At 39.8% G+C, this 19,622-nt stretch overlaps 1 protein-coding gene across 7 annotated transcripts in view; it reads right to left on the bottom strand.

Moving 5' to 3' along the window:
* The window catches only part of LOC136708267 (microtubule-associated protein tau), an 82,435-nt gene that overhangs the window by 40,402 nt on the left and 22,411 nt on the right, over positions 1 to 19,622 (bottom strand). For 6 of the 7 annotated variants that reach the window (XM_066682692.1, XM_066682696.1, XM_066682695.1 and 3 more), the window contains exons 3-4: positions 2,358 to 2,471; positions 1,748 to 1,834 (exon numbers count right to left, since the gene is read on the bottom strand). In XM_066682692.1, the coding sequence (XP_066538789.1) occupies positions 1,748 to 1,834; positions 2,358 to 2,471 (201 nt within the window). Of the gene's footprint in view, positions 1 to 1,747; positions 1,835 to 2,357; positions 2,472 to 2,556; positions 2,740 to 19,622 lie in introns of those variants that run through there. The other variant, XM_066682698.1, reaches the window with a different exon arrangement.

Below are 19,622 nucleotides of genomic sequence, written 5' to 3'. Positions count from 1 at the left end.
AGTCTTTCATGTCTAGTCATTAAATGCTTCCCATTAAATGCTTCTAAACAGTGAATAACAGAACTAATAGCATCCAATAAACTGTAATGGACAGCAAAATATATTAGTACATATACAACAGCGTTCAACTCCTTAAAAATGACATTAAAAAGTTAAATAAATTAGAATACATTAATTACTTAAATATCTTTTTAAAGTTTCCAAAAAAACTCAAATGTTAATTAAAACCTTTTAAATTCTAGTGTCTTTTTTACACTATTTCAAACCACTGTTTATTAGAGGGGATTTATTTTTATCTTTTATATGATCGACACATTTTAACAGCAATATTCTTAAACAGAATTGAATGCAAAAGCTTTTGTTCTATAACTCTTAAAAGTAATATTTACCAAGCTTATCTTTACTTCCTCTCAGGTACAGAATCTGTGTAATTTCCCTGGGCTCTTAGTCAAACCCACATGTTTGCATTAAGCATAACGTGACGTCAATTTTAGTGTATGCCACATCTCTGAAAATCTGAATATATGAGATAATAATTGGCAGACTGATCTCATCAGGGGTTTGTAATAAGAATGCAAATCATATACACTGCTTAAAATCTCCCAGATGAAATAGCAGAGGGAAGAACGTCTGAGCTGTTCAACCTGATGTGAATGTTGATGCGAGAATGACTCATCACCTCAGCCAAGTGAGCCGGTTTCAATCTGTTCCCTCCACAGTGTCTCAGGACTGGCATTTGAACTGAGATTTATCTGCAGACAGTCGCTATCAGAGAGCAGTATGCCGAGATGGAGAGCCATGTGGTTCAGCTAATGAAAACTTATTCTTTAATATGGGCTGTTAGTGCTAAGAGAGGGCAGGTCATTAGTTTCAAAGAAAAGTGTACTTTTCGAAATGTCATCACAAAGATGCCGTGTGTGAACTCAACAAGCTCAGAGTGAAGAGTGAACTCCAGGAGCTTCAGTGAGAAAAGTAAACTCCAGAAGCTTAGTCGGGCTTAGAATGGTGCATCTGTGGAGGATGACACTGTATGCATCTAGTTCAGGTTGTGTTTTTGAGATGAAATCAGTGGACATCGACATGATGGCATTAAAGGTCCAATAGATAACACAGTCAATTATGCCCCAAACTCTGTTACCTCAAACAATCAAGATTATAGCCAACAGCTTTTATTGCCCTCCAAATGGAAGGACATCACGTTTTTAAGTTATTGCACTAATAGGGCTGCGCGTCCTCTGACGTATCTCCAACGTCACTTGGTAAACCCCATTGTTCACATTTCCTTTCATTACATTAGAAGGCTGCGGAATTACACAGGTACTTTACAAATACTAATGGCATAAGCTGTTCTTCCACAACTGTACTAAACTCACCAACTCCTGAGCAAGAGGAAGCCTTATTGAATGAAATTTAAATACTCTACATTTAAACAAAAGCCTATAGTGACTGATAAACAGTGCTGGCTGGCATCTGCAGTATGATGGCTACTCCTTCTGTAGTTCTTGCCACCTAAATGCTACAAAATATGACAGAGAACTGTATTAGGAAAATGTTTATATACTCCAAAACCATTGTAGCGTGTAAGGACCAATGGGACGACAAGAGTAGATAAACATCTTAAATCATGGGAACTTTAACAACTTTTAAATGCCCTGATGCTAATATTATTGTGTAATATTAATCAAGGTTTTCCTGTAGAAAGCTAGACAGAAAGAGAGAGAGGTGTGAACGGTATGAAGAAATTAACCTGAGAATGGTCCCATCAAGCCACTGTCCATCATCTGTGAGGGGTGGGGCTGAGCACCCCACTGATCAGGAAAACCAGCCATAGATCCTAGAGCAAGTAGGAGGGAGGGAACAAGAGGGAGAGAGAGTGAGAGAGACACAGAGTGAGTGTAAACTAGAGAAACAGTCACAAAGAGAGAGTCTGTGTTTGTGTTTCAGAGACACAGAGGAAAGATGATGGAGCGAAAAAGGGAGAAAAAAAAAATCCAAACAGAGACAGATACACCCAGACACAGAGCCAGGGATGGTGCAAGCCACCACCAGCGACAAGCACTCACAGAAAATTGAAAAGCGAAAAGGGGGGCACTTCAGGCAATTCATTTTTATTCAGACACGATCAGTGAAATATTTTAATCACACTTATGAGAGTGACGCCACATGCAGCCTGCCATCAAGAAGAACCCATATCAATCACCCTTTGAGATAAAAATCAGTGTCTGAAAATAACTATTTCTGAAGTGCTCATCACTCAGCAACACCACAGATTCATTTACCAAGAACATAATGCAGCAGTCTCAGTCATTTCTGCTTCACTACATCACCTACATTTGATCAAAGAAGCTCGCTCTCACCTGGGAGAAAGTCGAAGGCCTGCTGATCTGCCTGACGTGGCCACACGTCCCCCTGAGGCTCTGGGTGTGACACTGAGATCTGTCCCCCTGGTGCCAGCAAAGATCCTACAGTGCCTGGAAGGAGATGCACAGATAGAGAACCTTCAAAAACAACACATTTCTACAGTTCACACTCTCCAAAGCACCATTATAAACTCACCTTTGGCCCAACGACGGAGCAAAGTCTAATCCCTTGCATAGTTCTGTTAACAACTGAAACTCTGGTGAAGCCCCGGTGGTGAGGCGTCCTGCGAGCTCCCAGTGTGCAGTGTGTGTATGCGGTGAGGCGGAGGCCTGAGAGGCGTCTCGGTCTGTCTGTTTGTGTTTGTTTGTGTGGCTGACACAGCCCGAGCCTCGGCAGGGAACCTCCTGACTGGACGTGGGCCTGCTGCCTGATCTGAAGTGGCTGCTCCTGCCACAGCAGGGGAGATGCAACCCTCCCACAAACCTCCCTTTCTCTCTCCCCCCTCCTCTCTGTCTGTCTCTCTTCCCTCATCTCTCCTCATCTCTCCCTCCCATGGTGGGCCAGAGGGTTTAACGAGGGTGACAGTGAGAGGACTCGACAGGACGACACCCTCAGTCACTGTGGCACCACGGGTCCCCCAAAAACACAGACACAGACAGAGCTACTGGGACCTCCAGTCAGGCTAGCTGTTGGTGAGAATCGGGCGCAGAATCTAAGCAGATTCGAGCATTCGTTATATAGTCTGCCCCTGCTTGACTGGGTACTGGAAAAGTGAGAGGGTGATAAAGCAAGTCTGAAAGCTGTCGGCTAGTGCTGGGTGATTTTCACGATTACTTTGGTTAATTCAAATGAATGTTTTCACTCGATGTCCGACACGTACGAGATTGTACACGTTTACATACCTTACAATTGAACTAAAACATCCATAAACGGCATTCAAATTGTCACCCATTATGAATGAAAACATATCTTAATCGAATAAACAGCACCTTGTTCCAGCAAACTGACTCTTTAGACCCAGAGTCATGTGACTCAGAGGAAGAATGAGATTTTGCAGTCGGTGTAAGTCGCTATGAAACAATTTAGCAGAAATAATAATAATAATAATAATAATAATAAAAACTATTTAAAAAGAAACCAAAAACACAGACTGTGCATAAATGGTGGTATGAAATGTGTGTATCTTATGTGTTACTGTGGACAGAAATTGTGATAAGTTCCATTCAGAAAACATTCCATAAATCATTCGGGGACACCGCCAATAAACAATCATCAATACCGAAAAATTACAAGCGATAAAAGCTTCCAATAATGTGCTGTATTATACTTCAAAGGGTTATGTGAAACTTCTGCATTAACAGGTTTCCTGAATATAATGGTTTAGTTTATTTGTTTAATAAAAATGCAAAAATTAAGCTTGCTCTTTACTATTGTTAAATGAAAATAGCAATTATTATTATTATTATTTTTTACAAATTTCAGTCCTTTGAAATGAAATTTAAAAGTAACCATTATTTGCAAAATGTGATAATTGTTATAGATGTGTCCCTTCTAATAAAAAAGTTCAATTAAACTGTGATTTTTCTGTTGCACTATGTAAGAACTACAAAAATGAAATTGTAATTGAGGATCATTTATAAATAAATAAATAAAATAAATCACGATTTTATTGTTTTGCTATAATCGCCCAGCCCTGCTGTCAGCTAAGACAACATGACAGTTTTAGCTAGAAATCAAGTAATCTACCGATTAATATGGGACTTTGTAATCAGAGTAATTATGAAAAGAAATTTAATTCTTTTTTATTTCTGAACTGGAGAACAAAGGAAAGCAAGAATTTAGCATTTAAGGGTGTTGTTAGGACTGGTTTAACATTTTCTGAGGTTTGATAAGTTGTAACAGATGTAAAATTCGCAGTAAGAATGTATTTACATCAAGAAATGAGTGTACAATTTTACTCTCTAAATAATAAAACATTACTTTTAGTAACCAGCAGTTACTGTGGTGTTCAATCTGTGGTGGTTTTTCCAGATTACACTCAGAAAAACAAATTGCAATGTAATTTACCTCTGACACTGTCCAACTTTTAAAGTATGTTCAAAAATAATCTGCACCCATGACCATGCAATACCTTTCAAAAAATGAAAACAAACAATTCCACTTAATAAAAGATAAAGGAGCATCTAAAAAACACTGTAGAAATGTATAAAGACAACTGCTTCCATCATCTATTTCTTATTTCTGTAAAAGAAATGTAAATCAATTTAAGACATTTTTATAGCACAGCCCAAGCCCTATCTGTCTCCTGCCCAGTTGGGGTCAAATCTGAACAAGTACAGTAGCGCATTATAGATTATTGCCATACCAGCCTATGCCAACCCACTCACCCAGCACAGAGATCATAAAAGCTCTGCGAAAGACTGCATCCTCCTTTCACTTTGTGTTTCTGTGACCTGACCTCCTCTGCTCTACCCTTCCAGCCCTGTCTGCTCTCACAGCTGAAAGAGCCACAAACACAGCTCACTAAATCAACTTCACATTTCCCTTAAGATAACATTCTTCTGACGATTAGAAAAGACTGATTTCCCTTTATTGTTCTGTTGTCACAGATCAAATCTCTGTTTTTTAAAACTATTTAAATAAAGCAAGTTGTGACCTCACTGCTATTTTGTAAACAAACAATAACAGGAGTAACTTCACTTAGGAAATTACATGCCATCTTTCTGAACGGCTTTCTCAGAGTCTATGGAGGGCAGATGCACAAAGAGCCCAAAAGCTTGCACTGGCGCTCATGCGGCCGTTTTTAATCCGCGTGTCCAATCACTGCTTAAGGCATGTCAGCAAGTGAAAAACCCACTGACTGACAGGAGCTGACGGCTGCTCGCCTCAGCAGGGCTGCGCACTACTTGTTTGCGTTTGTTGCTGGTGAGTCTGTCTAATGAATCTTTACTTGGTGATGTGAATAATGGTGATGCGCACAAGTGCCAGACAAGTTCAGGTCTGCATAGGCCACGAACTGCAAGCAAACAGCAAATCCATAAGGAAACATGAGCAATGGCCAAGATCGTCTGGAGGATTAAAACATCCCCAGCCACAACTCTATCAGAAGTCTGCAGTGTCTGAGTCCAGGGCGTGCTGTAATCTACTAGTCTGGGCAAACGACAGCTAGTACAGCATCACTGATAATCTGCAGTGCCCTAAAGAAAGACAGGCATTCACTGTGTGATGTGTGTGTGTGTAAAATGTTGGTACACTGGTCAAATACTAAACATTTAATTCTTACATCATGTTCAGGCATATACTTAGATTTTTTACTTTAACATAACATTAACGGCCTACTCACCTTCTGCTACGTGGGTGCGCAAACTGTACAAGAAACAACCCCTACAGGCAGAGCTCTGGGGACGATTTACAGTAAAGCAGCTTTGTTCACAGCAAGACAAATGAAGCTGAAATTCAGGCCAGTCCTAAAATTCTGATGGTGTTAGAAACCCGCTATATTCCTGATCACTAAGAAAGTAAATATAAATACGTCTGGAGCTCCTACTGACAAACTGTACAATAAAACAACTTAGTCAGTCTGAAAACATGGGATAACATGAGCTATTCTTATTTTGTGCAGCATTTCACATTGATAGTACTGACTTCAGTTTTGCCCCACCTCCTCAACTGAGTCGCTCCAATTACAGAGCTGAACCAGCATTTATGTGAGGGCGCAAAGATGGAGTAAAGCAGACAACAAGTGCAGAGAAATAAGCGTGCTGATTGATTACAAAGAAAACAAGAACAGAGAAGAGTGACAGCAAAGCTAAAGCTATTTACACATGCACTTCTACTCCTCAGGCTTCACTCCAGGGTGCCTTGTGCTTAGTTTACACAGAGTCTCGTTGTCAAAAGGAGCTCAGACCTGTCATGCTCAACAATGCTGTTTAAAAAGTGTGTGAAACTTGTGGTAATTTGACAAAAGCATGCCACAGACCGCAGATGTTTGTAAAGAAGGAATGGAAAGAATATATGATACTCTTGACTTAAAGAAATTTAACCCGATCTTATGTGAGTTCAGCTTAATTTTGTGTAACGTAGGGAACACTATTTCAATAACAGTAGTGTTCCTGTGGCTGAGACATAGAAGAAATGGCAGTAAAGTGAACAAGTGGCAGATAGTTATTCACGTCCAGTGTGCTATGATGAATAACAGGATTCAAGGTCAGGAATAGGTATGAAAAGGCAGAACACTCATAGCTCTTGGGTCTCTGAGACAGTAAATAGATAACTTAATAACTAGCTTCATAAGAAAGAAACTGGACAGACTGAGAGTGTGTGTTTGGGTGAGGGAGGGGGAGGGTTACAGAGAGGTAGAGAGAAATACAGAGATGTGTGAGCTGAAGCAAAACAATGTGCCATTAACAGAAAGACAAAGTTTGGTCCAGACACAAATGTGTGTAGGATTCTGGACCAAACCTGTCAGGTCACGTAGTGTACCCCTCAGTGAACTCTGCCCAAAAAGCCCAGAGTTCAGTAAACAAAGTGACCAACAAATAAGCTGATATTTTTGAGTGCATTCCCTTTGTTGAGTTCTTGCTCTCTCTCTCTCTATAAAAAAAATATAAAAATAAGGAAACTAATAAAGAGAGAACTGGAGAAACGCTGGAGGTTTGTCCAGTGTGTCAAGGAACAGTGGGTGGAGAGGGAAGAGAAAACATTTTGCCAATGTTTGCAGCAAACTGGGGGCTTTCTGGAGTTTTGTTACATTTGGAAATAGGAGTACGTCATGTCAAAAATGTAATACCAAGGTACTTGAAGATATATTCATGAGGCCCAATGCTTATAGGAAGTGATCAAATTATTCCGAATAAAATAATTTAAAACTTTGGCGGAATGATACTTCAAAAAAGGGATGTGTGTGTGGACAATACATAAAACACTAGATGGAACTGAAATCTTGAAAACAGGCATTTTAAGTGATCATCATTCATTATTTTTAATCAGTGTAATCACAAATTGAGCACATATATGACACTTACATATTCTGAGTTGGACAGATGTAATGCATGAATTAAAGAGCTGCAAGAAAGTATTTGCTTTGTGCTGGGCACAATAAGAAATCAAACAGATTGGGAAAAAATGACCTGAAGTATAAAGGCTGACATCCAAGCAGTGCAAGCCCCTTGTTAATATGCGGTTTCTATTTGACAGCTTTACACCACTGGTGGTTGTTGTTGTTTACAGCTTCTCTATAACTGGTCCAAATCTGTCATGTTCATGATTCATGCAGTTGTCCGGTGTTCCAGACGTGCCCCCAGCACCACGAATCCCAAAAGTTTGTGGACACAGCATGGGCACAAATGTGTTGTTTATACAAACAGTTGTGTGATTTTTGTAGAACTGGATGCAACAGACCAGCTTCACATCTCAGTGTCAAGTGTGGGCTAGAGGGGAATAAAGCCACCCCATCACTGAGTAGCGGAGCAGTGAAAGGGTGTGGTGGATGGAACTATGATCCAAAACTAATCATCCATCATCAGCGCCTGACTAACGCTCTCATGAATGAACGTTGAGCTGCTGGAATGGCTGACTAACTAAAATCCTCACAAAAATCTTCCAGCATCTAGTGAAAAGCGCAATATTTAGATGCCATTTCCAGGAGTTCCTTGAGTGTGCACTGCTCCCTCGTCCTCATTCTACTATTTTCCCCCTCTGCATTCCCTTGTACCACTGCAACCACAGATCTGGCTTGGCCTAGTTTTGCACTACATTTTTTCATTAATATTCTGCCTACATCTCTCACTGCCTATACAACTAAAATCCTCCTGGAATGCACAGACCCCAGCTATTTTTACCCCCCTACTCTTAGCTGACGATATGTTTTCTGGCCTGACAGACTGCACCCCTCTAGGAATTCAACTGGACATCAGTCAGGACGCTGACAATCAGTCCAGGAGATGACCTCATGTTTGTCCGTCTTGTCAACACCTTATTATACAAGACATCCAGCACTAAAGCATCAATAGATAACACACAAACCACTGCACAACTTCACCCACAACACTAACTCAGACTGAGACGCTATTACGCAATAAACTCCACCAGACTGAAAGAGAACATAATGGAGTGTGTGGAACAGCCTTGTGCAGCCTGTAATGGAGGAGAGGAGAGGCAGGGTAAATCACTGCTGAAGGCAGACCGAGAGGAGAAGGAGGCGTCCTCTGTCTGACCCCACACCCACTTCGTCTCCAGTCTGCTGAGGCAGAATTTCTTAGGCAGGCCAATCCTCAAAGTAGGCCAGCACAGCTTCTAGTCCCAGCACATACACTTCTTCACAGAGTTTTGAGGCAATGATTAAGCCACGTTTAAACAGTATTAAGACAACACATGATATATTAGAAAACAGTTAGGTGATTATATTTATAATAAGTTAAAGTTTATGGGAGGTCGGTTGACTAAACGCAGCAAAACCAACCCGTCAGCCCTCTGCCATCAGTCTCGCCAATCACAGTTTTATTATTATTTTCTTTGTTTCTTTCAGTGCAGCATCACTTCTATTTGTACTCACTCACACGTAGAAACTGCACAAGGGGCACTCTCTCTCCTTTCTCACATACACATTCACATTTAGGAACTGCTCCACAGAGGGGTGGGATTCAGAGCCTCCAATTAAAGACACTGTGTCCTTGTGATTTCAAAAAATGTTTTTTTCCCCACTCGACCTATTAGCAGCTCATATAGAACAGTACTTTGTTTGTTGAACCAAATGTAAATGTGTCTTTTACTCCCCTTGTGACAGACAAGCAACACACACACACACACACACACACACAAAGACCTCATGTTCCCTTTGTTTGGCTCAGTACACTCCAAACACCCAGGGGCTCACAATCTGCAGTCAAGCTCTTTTAGTCACAATTTGTCCTGAAAATTAATCCTCATAGAATCAGAGACCACCATTTATTTATTTCATATTCAGTCAAACTGGTCTTAAACTACAATTTATTCACGTTATTGCTTCAAGGTGGGAATAAAAACAAAACGGTTCACCTTAATTGCTTCTTACAATCCAAGTCATCTCAAATGCATTCAATAACGTTGGCATCTGGGGCGGGCAATCTTTACGTTTACCTGATGGGGAGAGTTTTGATGGTCGACCAGGTCTTGAAAGGAGACCTTAAACTCCAGTTTAATTGTGCTGATCTTGTATCCAGTCACCTCAAACATTTCCAGAGAAACGTATAACTAGTATTTATTGGCAATTCCAGGTGAAAATTAAATAAATAAAGGGTGGTCTCTGAATTCTGCATGGTGTGTTACGCACTAGACTACTGATCAAATCCCAGTCCTGGTCGCGTTGACTTTACGCCCTGCACATTTTTGTACTTTCTCTATTCTCGGTTAATTAGTGGAATAAGGTGTGCAAGAGTACAAAAACGGGCAGAATCTATGGTGAACAGGGCTGGGGATGTCTGCTCAAAATTCTTGAGTTACACTTTTAATTGATTTCCAAACTAACAGAAAAAGAAACATTGCGGGTCATTTGCTTTTACTGAACTTTTTGGACCCGTGTCTTTTTTTTTTATTATTATTTCTCCTGCTTGGAAACCCCTTGAGGTTAAAAACCTGTCAGCAGGCAGCTGTCAGAAAAAAGGTGTAAGCATAAGGAAATGTATTCAACGTAGCATAAAGTGTGATTCCAACCAGGGTTCAACTTCAGGACACACACTACTGGGGAGGGAGTACCAAGAAGAGCCAACACAGAGTGGCATTATGGGAGCTGTCAGTTTCAAATGCTCGATGAAGAGAAAAATAAATGCTTGCCATGACTCTGCCTCCTCTCACAACTTCACAACTGCCGGAGAAAGAGCAAAATCAGATTCTAGACGAGCGTGAAAGGGCACCTTCTGCCAGCACCAGATTACAGCGCTGAGGGCAGGGATGCAGTGGAGATGGCAGATCAGGAGAGGGACTGACCACTGCTACAGGTCTCTCTTACCCTTCAAAACGTAAACATGTAAACAAACACAAATAAATGCAGCAGACAAGCCACTGCTCAGGCTGCTGTCAAGCCCTGTTCATCAGCACCGACCGTCACACTGTCACTCTGCACACACCGGCTACTTTAAATAAAGCCACACAAGCGCAAACACTCATACGCTACAGGCAAGTAAATACAGTCTATGATCTTTGACATATGCAAACTAATTTACAAAAAGCAAACATTACATAACACCTTAAAGCATTTGTGTGATCAAGTACTACTACTACTACAGCTTCAAGTGCGACTGTTATATCCAAATCCAGCTGAACTGTCTCCTAACAGTCTCTTTTCACCATGCTTCACTGGAAATGTAATTAATGGTTGACACGACACACTTTTGATAAAGTTCACACACTTCTTAATGCCATGTAGTTAGATGAAGGTGCCTTTTGTTTTCATATAACTTTGCATGCCATTACTATAGCTACAACTCGTCATTTTTATTTTCTGAGAACAGTGTGTGTATTGAAAATAAATGAGCAGGGCACTTCATAAAGAGAGAAATCAATTAGCCTAAATAGCTGCTGCAAGCATGTGTACTTCAAGCATATAAAAGAGACAGAAGCACAAGTTCACTCGGTTTGAGTTTTTAATCCAGTGTTTAATCGCTGCTTCATCACTGAATTAGTGTTGGTCTGCTCTAATTTTTCATGCATGTAGCCCAAACCCAACTTAAATCCTCAAACTGATTGTCTTCCATAATGAAAACAGACTGAAATTAGCAAATTGTAGCTATTTCTGTAAACTATGTTAATTATGGCTCTTTGTGTTGACTGATGCCCTCTGGGTCTCATTTGGATTTGACATGAAGACAGAAGTGAAAAGCATTACTAGCGCAGCCTAATTGTTCACTGCTAGCACTACTCAGCTGATCCCGTGTCGTGGAAATCAGTCAATGTGAAAACATTAACCTTCAATAAGTGAGTCAACTTGAACAATAAGTAAATTATTCAGAAATTCCAATAATTCCAATATAACAATATATAATCTATGATGTTCAACCATGTTACTGAATATCAGTTTTACCACCTTTGTAATATTCTTTGTTTAAATGTCCATAAAATAGCCATTTCTCTTTGTTTTAACTATTAACAGCTTAAAAGCATGCTTCAGTACCAAAAGGCAGGTACTGATTTTTGCTACAATCTCATAAATCCACTCTATTCATTCTCATTTAAACACTCAAACAAAGGTATGACATGAAGGGGGTCTTCATTTTTCACAATAAAGTCAGTCTGGCTAAAAATGTACATATTTCAATCCCACAGACTCAAATCCATCTTCCTCAGGCTTGGATCAATCAGCTCTGTGGACCTCTAAAACAGGAATCACTCAAAATCATAGCGCAGCCACATTAAAGTTATTAATTCTCTAAACATGACTGCCCCTCAAGGGGCCTGTGCAGACACCAGTGTAGAGTCCTATGGCTTTATTCAGATCTATTCAGCTGTACTCTCTCCTGCTGTTGGCCAGAAAATGACCAGGACTGGGAACTGAAACCTATTTAAACTGGATTAAAATTAAATGGCTGGAGAAAGGACAGTCTTCAAAGCAGAATGAATTGTGATCATTTCTGGCACTTAGGTTCAACCAGAGATAGAAAATATATGTAGGCTCTATAAACACACGCACACACATATGAGATATTTACAAGAAAGCTGCAACCTACATGCAAAGCAAAGCTTTAACGTTTTACTTATCCTACTATGTCATTCATTAAACCATGTCCTCTTGTCAGTGACCCGATCACACTCAGACTGTTCTACTGCCCTCTACAATGCTCCAGTCTGCCTCCAGCTCAACAAATGACACCCCTCTCAAACACTTCCCCTCTTTGCCTCAAATGCCTGACAGCCCAGAGTCAAAGTGCAGAGCAGGGACACATGAGACCACATACAGACACGTGCACATTCACTTACACACACACACACACACACACACAATAAATAATAATAATAATAATAATAATAATAGCAGGAGACAGCCTTCTCTCCACCTAAATAAATAAATATACCTGTGAAAAATCATTAAAACAAGATCATTTTGCTCTGAAAACTGATTTATTCAAAATTATGAGGCAGAGAACTTTTGTATCTGCCACTGACTGAGTCTAAATCAAGTAAAGTCCACTATATTTAATTAAATTAAATCATTGATATATAAACTTCCAAGTTCTTGGAAGAATACAATTTCCTTAAAGGCTAAGCACCAGCGATATGAAAGTGGCAAACAAATAAATACAGTGGAATCTGAGTTCCTAACTTGTGTTTTTTGATAGTCAGAAAACATGTTATTTCTTACTAATTCAAGGAATAAGGTTTAAAAGACCGTTGCCCCCCCCTAAAATAATGTGAAATATTCATGAAGGTCCATTAAGTGGTGCTTAGCCTTTAACAATTGTGGTGAGCAGAGCGTGGAGTCAATGTTTTCAACACAAATGTAGTCATGTATTTCACTATCTGATATAATCAGTAAGCCTACAGTCTTCTAAGTTTTTATATTGTTTGTTGTGCGATTTTGGAAATCTTATTCATTAGTGAAAACTCTCACTGTATTTTGAATCACCGTGTACTGATCGACAGAGACTATGGTTTATATGCGCACACTGTACAAAAGTATCCGGTCTGATGGACAAGCTGAGACATAGGTGCACACACACTGCAGGTGAAACGCAGCCCCTTGGCTGAATTTTGTCTATATACAAACACTCGGTTCAGGAAAATACGGCGCCAGCTCAGGAAAATATGGTTTGTCCAGTTTCCAGAGAGAAGTTGGAGGTGAGTTATGACTGGACTGCGCACATGTAGTCGTGTCCAAATCATTGTCTGCTCATTCTGTGTATATTCTGAGACTGTGATGTCAAGAAATCAGCTCGCAGCACAGCTCTCACTGCGAGACATGCGACAAAAATCTAAGTCAGAAATCTACCCAGATGTCCGACTGTGTGCTCTGAGCTTGTTTAGACTTCTCTGTCATTTCATTTCTCTGCTCACACGGCACCTAAATGGCAGCAGATTTAGCTAAAATTCAGACAGATCCTGAAATTTAATTAGGGTATTAACAACGAGCCAAATTCGTAGTGTATGCCTGGCTTAATGTTGACTACACATTCTCAGGCCACACATTTCACCTTTCCTAAGAAATTTGTAGGCTGTGAAATTTAAAAAAAAAGGGCTTCAAAGTGAGCACCTCAGATAAATGAAAGTAAACACGTTTGCTGTTCTGTTGTGTGCTGAGATCTACGAAACAATTCTTTAGGCACAGAACACAGCTGGCAGATCGCAGGCCCAATGCGGCCCTCCTCCCCATGAGATGTAAGGACAGGGAGTCCGCAGATGAAGCACATCTGCCGCAGGACTGTCCAGTAGCCTAAAGTAGGGCGGGCTGACCCAAATACAGCTCCCTCCTGAGACAGCGCAACGTCAAATCTCCATTGCAGCAGCTCACTTAGCAGCCTGCTTCCTAGTGGTTCAGTCTGACTCACGCCATCACCAAGAGGAGGAGAAGACACTGAGAAGGGCAGCACTGGCACTTCTAGATGTGCTAATTATCACAAGTGGAACGCCACAGTCTCTAGGAACAGTGTCAAAGGTGAAAGTTTGCTGAATGGTGGACTACAGTCTAAAACCTTTACAAAAACAAGATTTATTCATTAACTCTTTCACATAATTTATGCAATTAAAGGCAAGAATAATGTGCACATAAAACCTGAATTTTATATGAAAATTATGTATGAATACACTATATTGCCAAAAGTATTTGCTCGTGTGCCTTCACACGCAAATCAAATTTATAGATATCCCGTTCTTTAATATGTGTTTATGGGAATTTCTGACCATTCTTCCAGAAGTTCAATGGTGAGGTCAGACACTGATACTGGATGAGAAGGCCTGGCTCACAGTCTCCGTTCTAATTCATCTCAAACACATTCTATTGGGTTGAGGTCAGGAATCTGTACAGGCTAGTCAAGTTCTTCCAAACCAAATCCACTCATCCATGTCACTAGTGCACAGCCATGTTGGAACAGGAAGGGGCCATTCCCAAACTGTTCCCACAAAGTTGGGAGCATGAAATTGCCAAAAATCTCTTGGTATGCTGAAGCATTAAGAGTTCTTTTCACTGGAACTAAGGGGCTGAGCCCAAAATAAACCCCACACCATAATCCCCCTCCTCCAAACTTTTAGACTTGGCACATTACAAATACCACTGTCCTGGTAACCGCCAAAGCCAGATTTGTCCATTGGAGTGCCAAACAGAGAAGCATGATTCGTCACTACAGAGAACATGTCTACACTGCTCTAGAGTCCAGTGTCGGCATGCTTTACACCACAGCATTCAGCGCTTTCCATTGTGCTTTGTGATGTAAGGTTGGAAGCAGCTGCTCAGCCGTGGAAATCCATCCCATGAAGCTCTCTACAAACTTTTCTTGAGCTAATCTGAAGGCCACAGGAAGTTTGGAGGTCTGCAGTGAGTGACTCTGCAGAAAGTTGGCGACCTCTCTGCAGTATGTGCCTCAGTCATTTTTTGTGGCCTACCACTTTGTGGCTGAATTGCTGACATTCCCAGTCTCTTCCACTTTGTTATAATACCACTAACAACTGACTGTTGGATATTCAGTAGTGAGGAACTTTCACGACCCAGTCTTTCAAAAATGTTTGTAGAAGCAGTCTGCATGCCGAGGTGCTTGGTTTTATAAACCTGTGGCCATGGAAGTGATTCAATGTTTTGGATGGGTGAGTGAATACTTTTGACAATATAGCCTATATAATGGCACACATTTTTCATTTGTTCTTGAGAAATTATCTTGCATGCGTTTGTGTAGCAACAAAATCCAGCTTATTACCACACAGTAGAAATCATGAGTGTTTGGCTTGATGTTGCCCACTATGTTTAGTTCTGATAACTTCTCAAATTGCTCATTCAGTATGAGGTTCTCTGTGAGGGAAAGGCAAATGGTTTTGAAAATCAACTGACATTAAAAGCTGGGTATTATTTTGGATCCTGAACAACGGCACGAAGAAGAGCTTTCTGCAGCTCATTCCACAACTTCACTGGTGAGGCTGCGGAAAATCCGGAGAGCGTTTTAAAGACTGAATCAAAGGGATGACAACGGCTGTGTTAATCCTTGAGCTGTTTCTGAATGTGGAAGAAGCTTCCAGAAAAAAGTCTTCCGATGAAAGTACTCCTTTCAAAAGAGAGATTAAAATGCAATGTGTTCTAAAGATGTGCAATATTTTCACAGTAAGTTCAAGCTTTCACGTGTAGAGCACAAGTGATAGTTGACTTTTCTCTAAACACAAACAAGAAAACTAACAATTCTGATATAAAGACAAGAGGAAGGTCTGTAACACTAAACTTTAGTGTAATATTAATTAGTGTAATATTGTCAAATAAAATAAATACATAAGGAATAAGAACAAAAATAAAGTTTCTGTGGAAGTTCAAAATAATTTATATACATTAAAGCAGCCTACCAAATTTCAAGAGGCCAAGAAAGACAATAACATTTCAGACTTGCCATTAGGTAAGATTTTTTATTAGTCAGTTGCAGACAAATATGAAAAAGCGTTGATCAGTTGTAGTCTACACTATCACACAGAGCTTCGGGAGAGCTGGGTGAAGCACTGAAATTTTCAAATAAACTTGCAATTTACAGTAAAATTCACAATAGACTACAATCTGTTAAGAAATGCAGGTGTCTATATTACACTACAGTGTTAAAAACGTTCAGAAATGTGCTGTTCAAATGAGCAATTTAAAAATTCTTCTTAAGCTGACAAGTTCAAAACAAAGACTGAGTCAGTTTCTCCACTCCTGTAATGCGTGTTGTTTTGTGTTTCACCATTCTAACACAACTGAGTCATAACATCAGCTAATTAACAACCTCAGTCTGGTGCTGTATGGCAGGAGACTATGAAAATGTGCAGTGTATGGAGACTGATCACTGAAGTTAAGAGCAATGTAACAAATATAATTCTAAACACAAAGTTGGTCACTGTTGTAGAGACATATAATCCTTTTGCAACTGTAAAATCCATATTCAAGGTTTTTGTCAGACAAAGGAAGAGTGATTTAGATTCAAGCATCGAAAAATCATTGAGAAAACAGTGTCAGAAAGTTGTGTTACACAGAGACAGAAAACAACATATTAAATCTAAAATCAAGCTGACTGCAGTGTTAGACAAACAGCCTGGAAGCAGTGGTTATGTAAAAGCTGCTGAGACAGGGTGCTGACAAGAAGCAGGACTGGCAGTGTTATTCTTTGTGTGTGTGTGTGTGAGAGAGAGAGAGAGAGAGAGATTAGAATGGCTGATGCCTCTGCAATTCAGACAATTGCTAAGACATTAGCAGAGAGAGAGGTCATGTGTGTACAGGATGGTCACTGTAATTATTAGTATGTGGTGTATGTTGTTTATAATAATTTTACTCACAAACGTTAAACTATGAAAAGAATAATTTGGCAGAGAACATCGTTGATTACAGCTGATGACACCTGCGAATTTTCCTTGTACCTTCTCTAGCAATAAAAACCAAAATATCAGTTGAAACCAAGCACGCTAGGAATAGATGTCAATGGGTAAGTGTAGAAGCACTTTTTACATTGTTTTCTTATTGTGTTATTTCTTTATTCTGTTGAAAAAGTCGAGAGAAACGTATCCATTGACAGTTTCAAAAATTAGGATTGACACCCCACTCAACTAATCACAACTGTGCATGAAGCAAAGGAGAAGTCGCTAGAACGTTTTGCTGATTTCAGCCTTGAAACAGAATAAGCTTGGATTAAACGTGGAAATGTGAAAGAAGGGTTTTTCTCAGCATATAACATGGCTGTCACAATTTCAGTGTGAGCTTTGAGATTAATCTATCAATTGTCAGCTGTTGTGCTCAACTCTATGCTGAAAGTTTGAGTGCTCTTATTATTAAAATTATTAAAACATTATTAAAATTATTAATTATTAAAAATATTAAAACAGGAAACAGAAATTACTATTAGTTATATTTAAGTACATGGCACAAATGCAGAAAGTGCAGTGTCCTTTTTTTGACCTTATGTGCCTTAAAGGAAACAATAGGCCTTGAAAAACTATGCTCTTTGTTGGCCATGTACATATGCATGTGCATGCAGGGGCAGGGTGGTGCTATGAAAAATCAGCTTGTAAAATTAGCCAAAAGAAAGAAAAATTCAAAGATACAGCAGAGGGGCTGAATGCACTCACCCCATGCACCGTTTTGATAATTAGCGTGTGGGGAGCTTCCTGCAGGCTGGGGCATAGGAGGGCACATGCAGCGATGGTCGTCTATGACAGCAGTCTGTCATTACCAGACATATCACATCTTACCAAGAGCTACAATGCCCTGAAAAAGTCCATTCCACATGACTTGCCCAGTCCTGTCTTAAACAAACAGCCAGGGCCTCAGCAGCCAGGGCTTGTTTGGATCCAGAGCCTCTGGTGACTATGTATCTGAAGCTACTTTGCTAAGTGTGTTTTGTGGGATTTTTACTTGTTAATTCAAATTAGTTAACACAATTAGTATTGTGAAGAGTGTGTGGCCTGACGCTGCATATTTGAATGACTGTATGCATGGAGACTAAGAGGGTTAATTGTTATAATGGTATAAGCTCATTTTACTCAACTGCCATCTTGAAATTCAAAGTGAGGCTGAGTTGAGGAAATTGGAAAATTACCTACAGAAGTCCAGTTCTGATTTTTTAATGAACATTGCAGAAAAATGGGCTGAGGATGTATATTAACAACAAGGTCAGTGGGGCAGAAATGCTTCATTGTTCAGTTTATGTAGAATTTACATTTATAGATAAGCGAAGACAAACTGTAATAATAAATACTACTGTTTCTAGCAACAATTATTCATTAGCTATGTGCAGTCTAATTCTGATAGGAATGCGTACAGGATTAATGAAATTACACATATTAAATATAAAGTGGGGTTGTGTTAAGGCACTCGTGTCATAGTAGCAAAGTGTAATGTGCATACATACAAAACACAGGCAACAGTCACATTTTATAGTACTGTTAAAGAGGCCATGTTATGAAACCCTCACTTATGCACATTTCTTTGTATTATCTGGAATGTCTACCAACCCTCAAAATGCATAATATAACAACTCAATCATGTTTTTGTGTGTTGCCTAGTTTAGAAAATGCTGCATTCAACCCGTTCAGCTTCACTCTCTACATCAAGTGCAGACTCATTATTTCTACTATAAACACCAGATCTGTTAGCATTATGTCAAAGCTAAGAAGCACAGTAATTGCTCTGCTTTTGGCTGCACGGACCAACACAAATCGTGACATTTGCCCCCCCCCCATGGATGAAGGTAGTGAGGTGAGCAGTAACTCACTCATCTACGAACCTGTCGTTCTGAACAGGGCTATTAAGGCAGGGTGTAAATAGTGCTGTGCTGTTGGATCCTTGTGGTATTTTGACCAAAGCATGTCAAACTAAGGACCCAGGGAACTGTGGAAAGTGGTGCAAAAGTGGTATAATATGTCCCCTTTTAAAAAAACACACAAAAAATGTGCATTTTAGTTATTTGTGGGCAATTATTATTCCTCCAACTTCCTGTAATGGATATCTAAAATTTTTAAATATTACACAGGCACTTAAAGAGGTTAGCCAAATAGTTGTGTATCAATGCCCATTTACAATACTAATAGATTCATAATTAAACAATAGAACAAATTATTTTTCAACCGACTGCACTTTGTTCTCTGTCTATACAATATTTGCCATACTTATATCACCTCAGCCTTACCCTGAATTTCAAGATGATTGAGTTAACTGTTGGCATTCAATATTGTAAAATTAATTGACAAATGTTCTGCAAAAACTCCAAAAAGGAAATTACTGTAAACAACCTACTGCCACAATCTCGCTTCAAACATGCCAGGACAGTGCAGGAGCAGTGTGTAATGTGTGATTTTTAGTGTGACGGACAAAACCATTAATCCTGTACCTGTGGAGCATTGTGTATTAAATCTTTTGAAACATATTCAATACATGTCAACATATAAAACATTAAGGACTTATATAAAGATTTATTGTCGCTGTGTTTGTTTTACTGTGTGTAAATAAGTTGGACATGGTGTCCAGGTGGTGACTTGCTATGAATGCTACTTGGCTCTTCCCCCAGCAAACAAGGCCCCTGAGGCAGACCCAGTCCAGCAGGGTTGAGGCTGGAAAGAGAGGAGAGGTACTGGGTTTCCCAAAG

The sequence above is a fragment of the Hoplias malabaricus genome, chromosome 10 (genome assembly GCF_029633855.1).
Source record: "Hoplias malabaricus isolate fHopMal1 chromosome 10, fHopMal1.hap1, whole genome shotgun sequence".
NCBI classification, from domain to species: domain Eukaryota; kingdom Metazoa; phylum Chordata; class Actinopteri; order Characiformes; family Erythrinidae; genus Hoplias; species Hoplias malabaricus.
The sequence above is the reverse complement of the archived record's forward strand: the minus strand, read 5'-3'. Positions and strand labels throughout refer to the sequence as shown.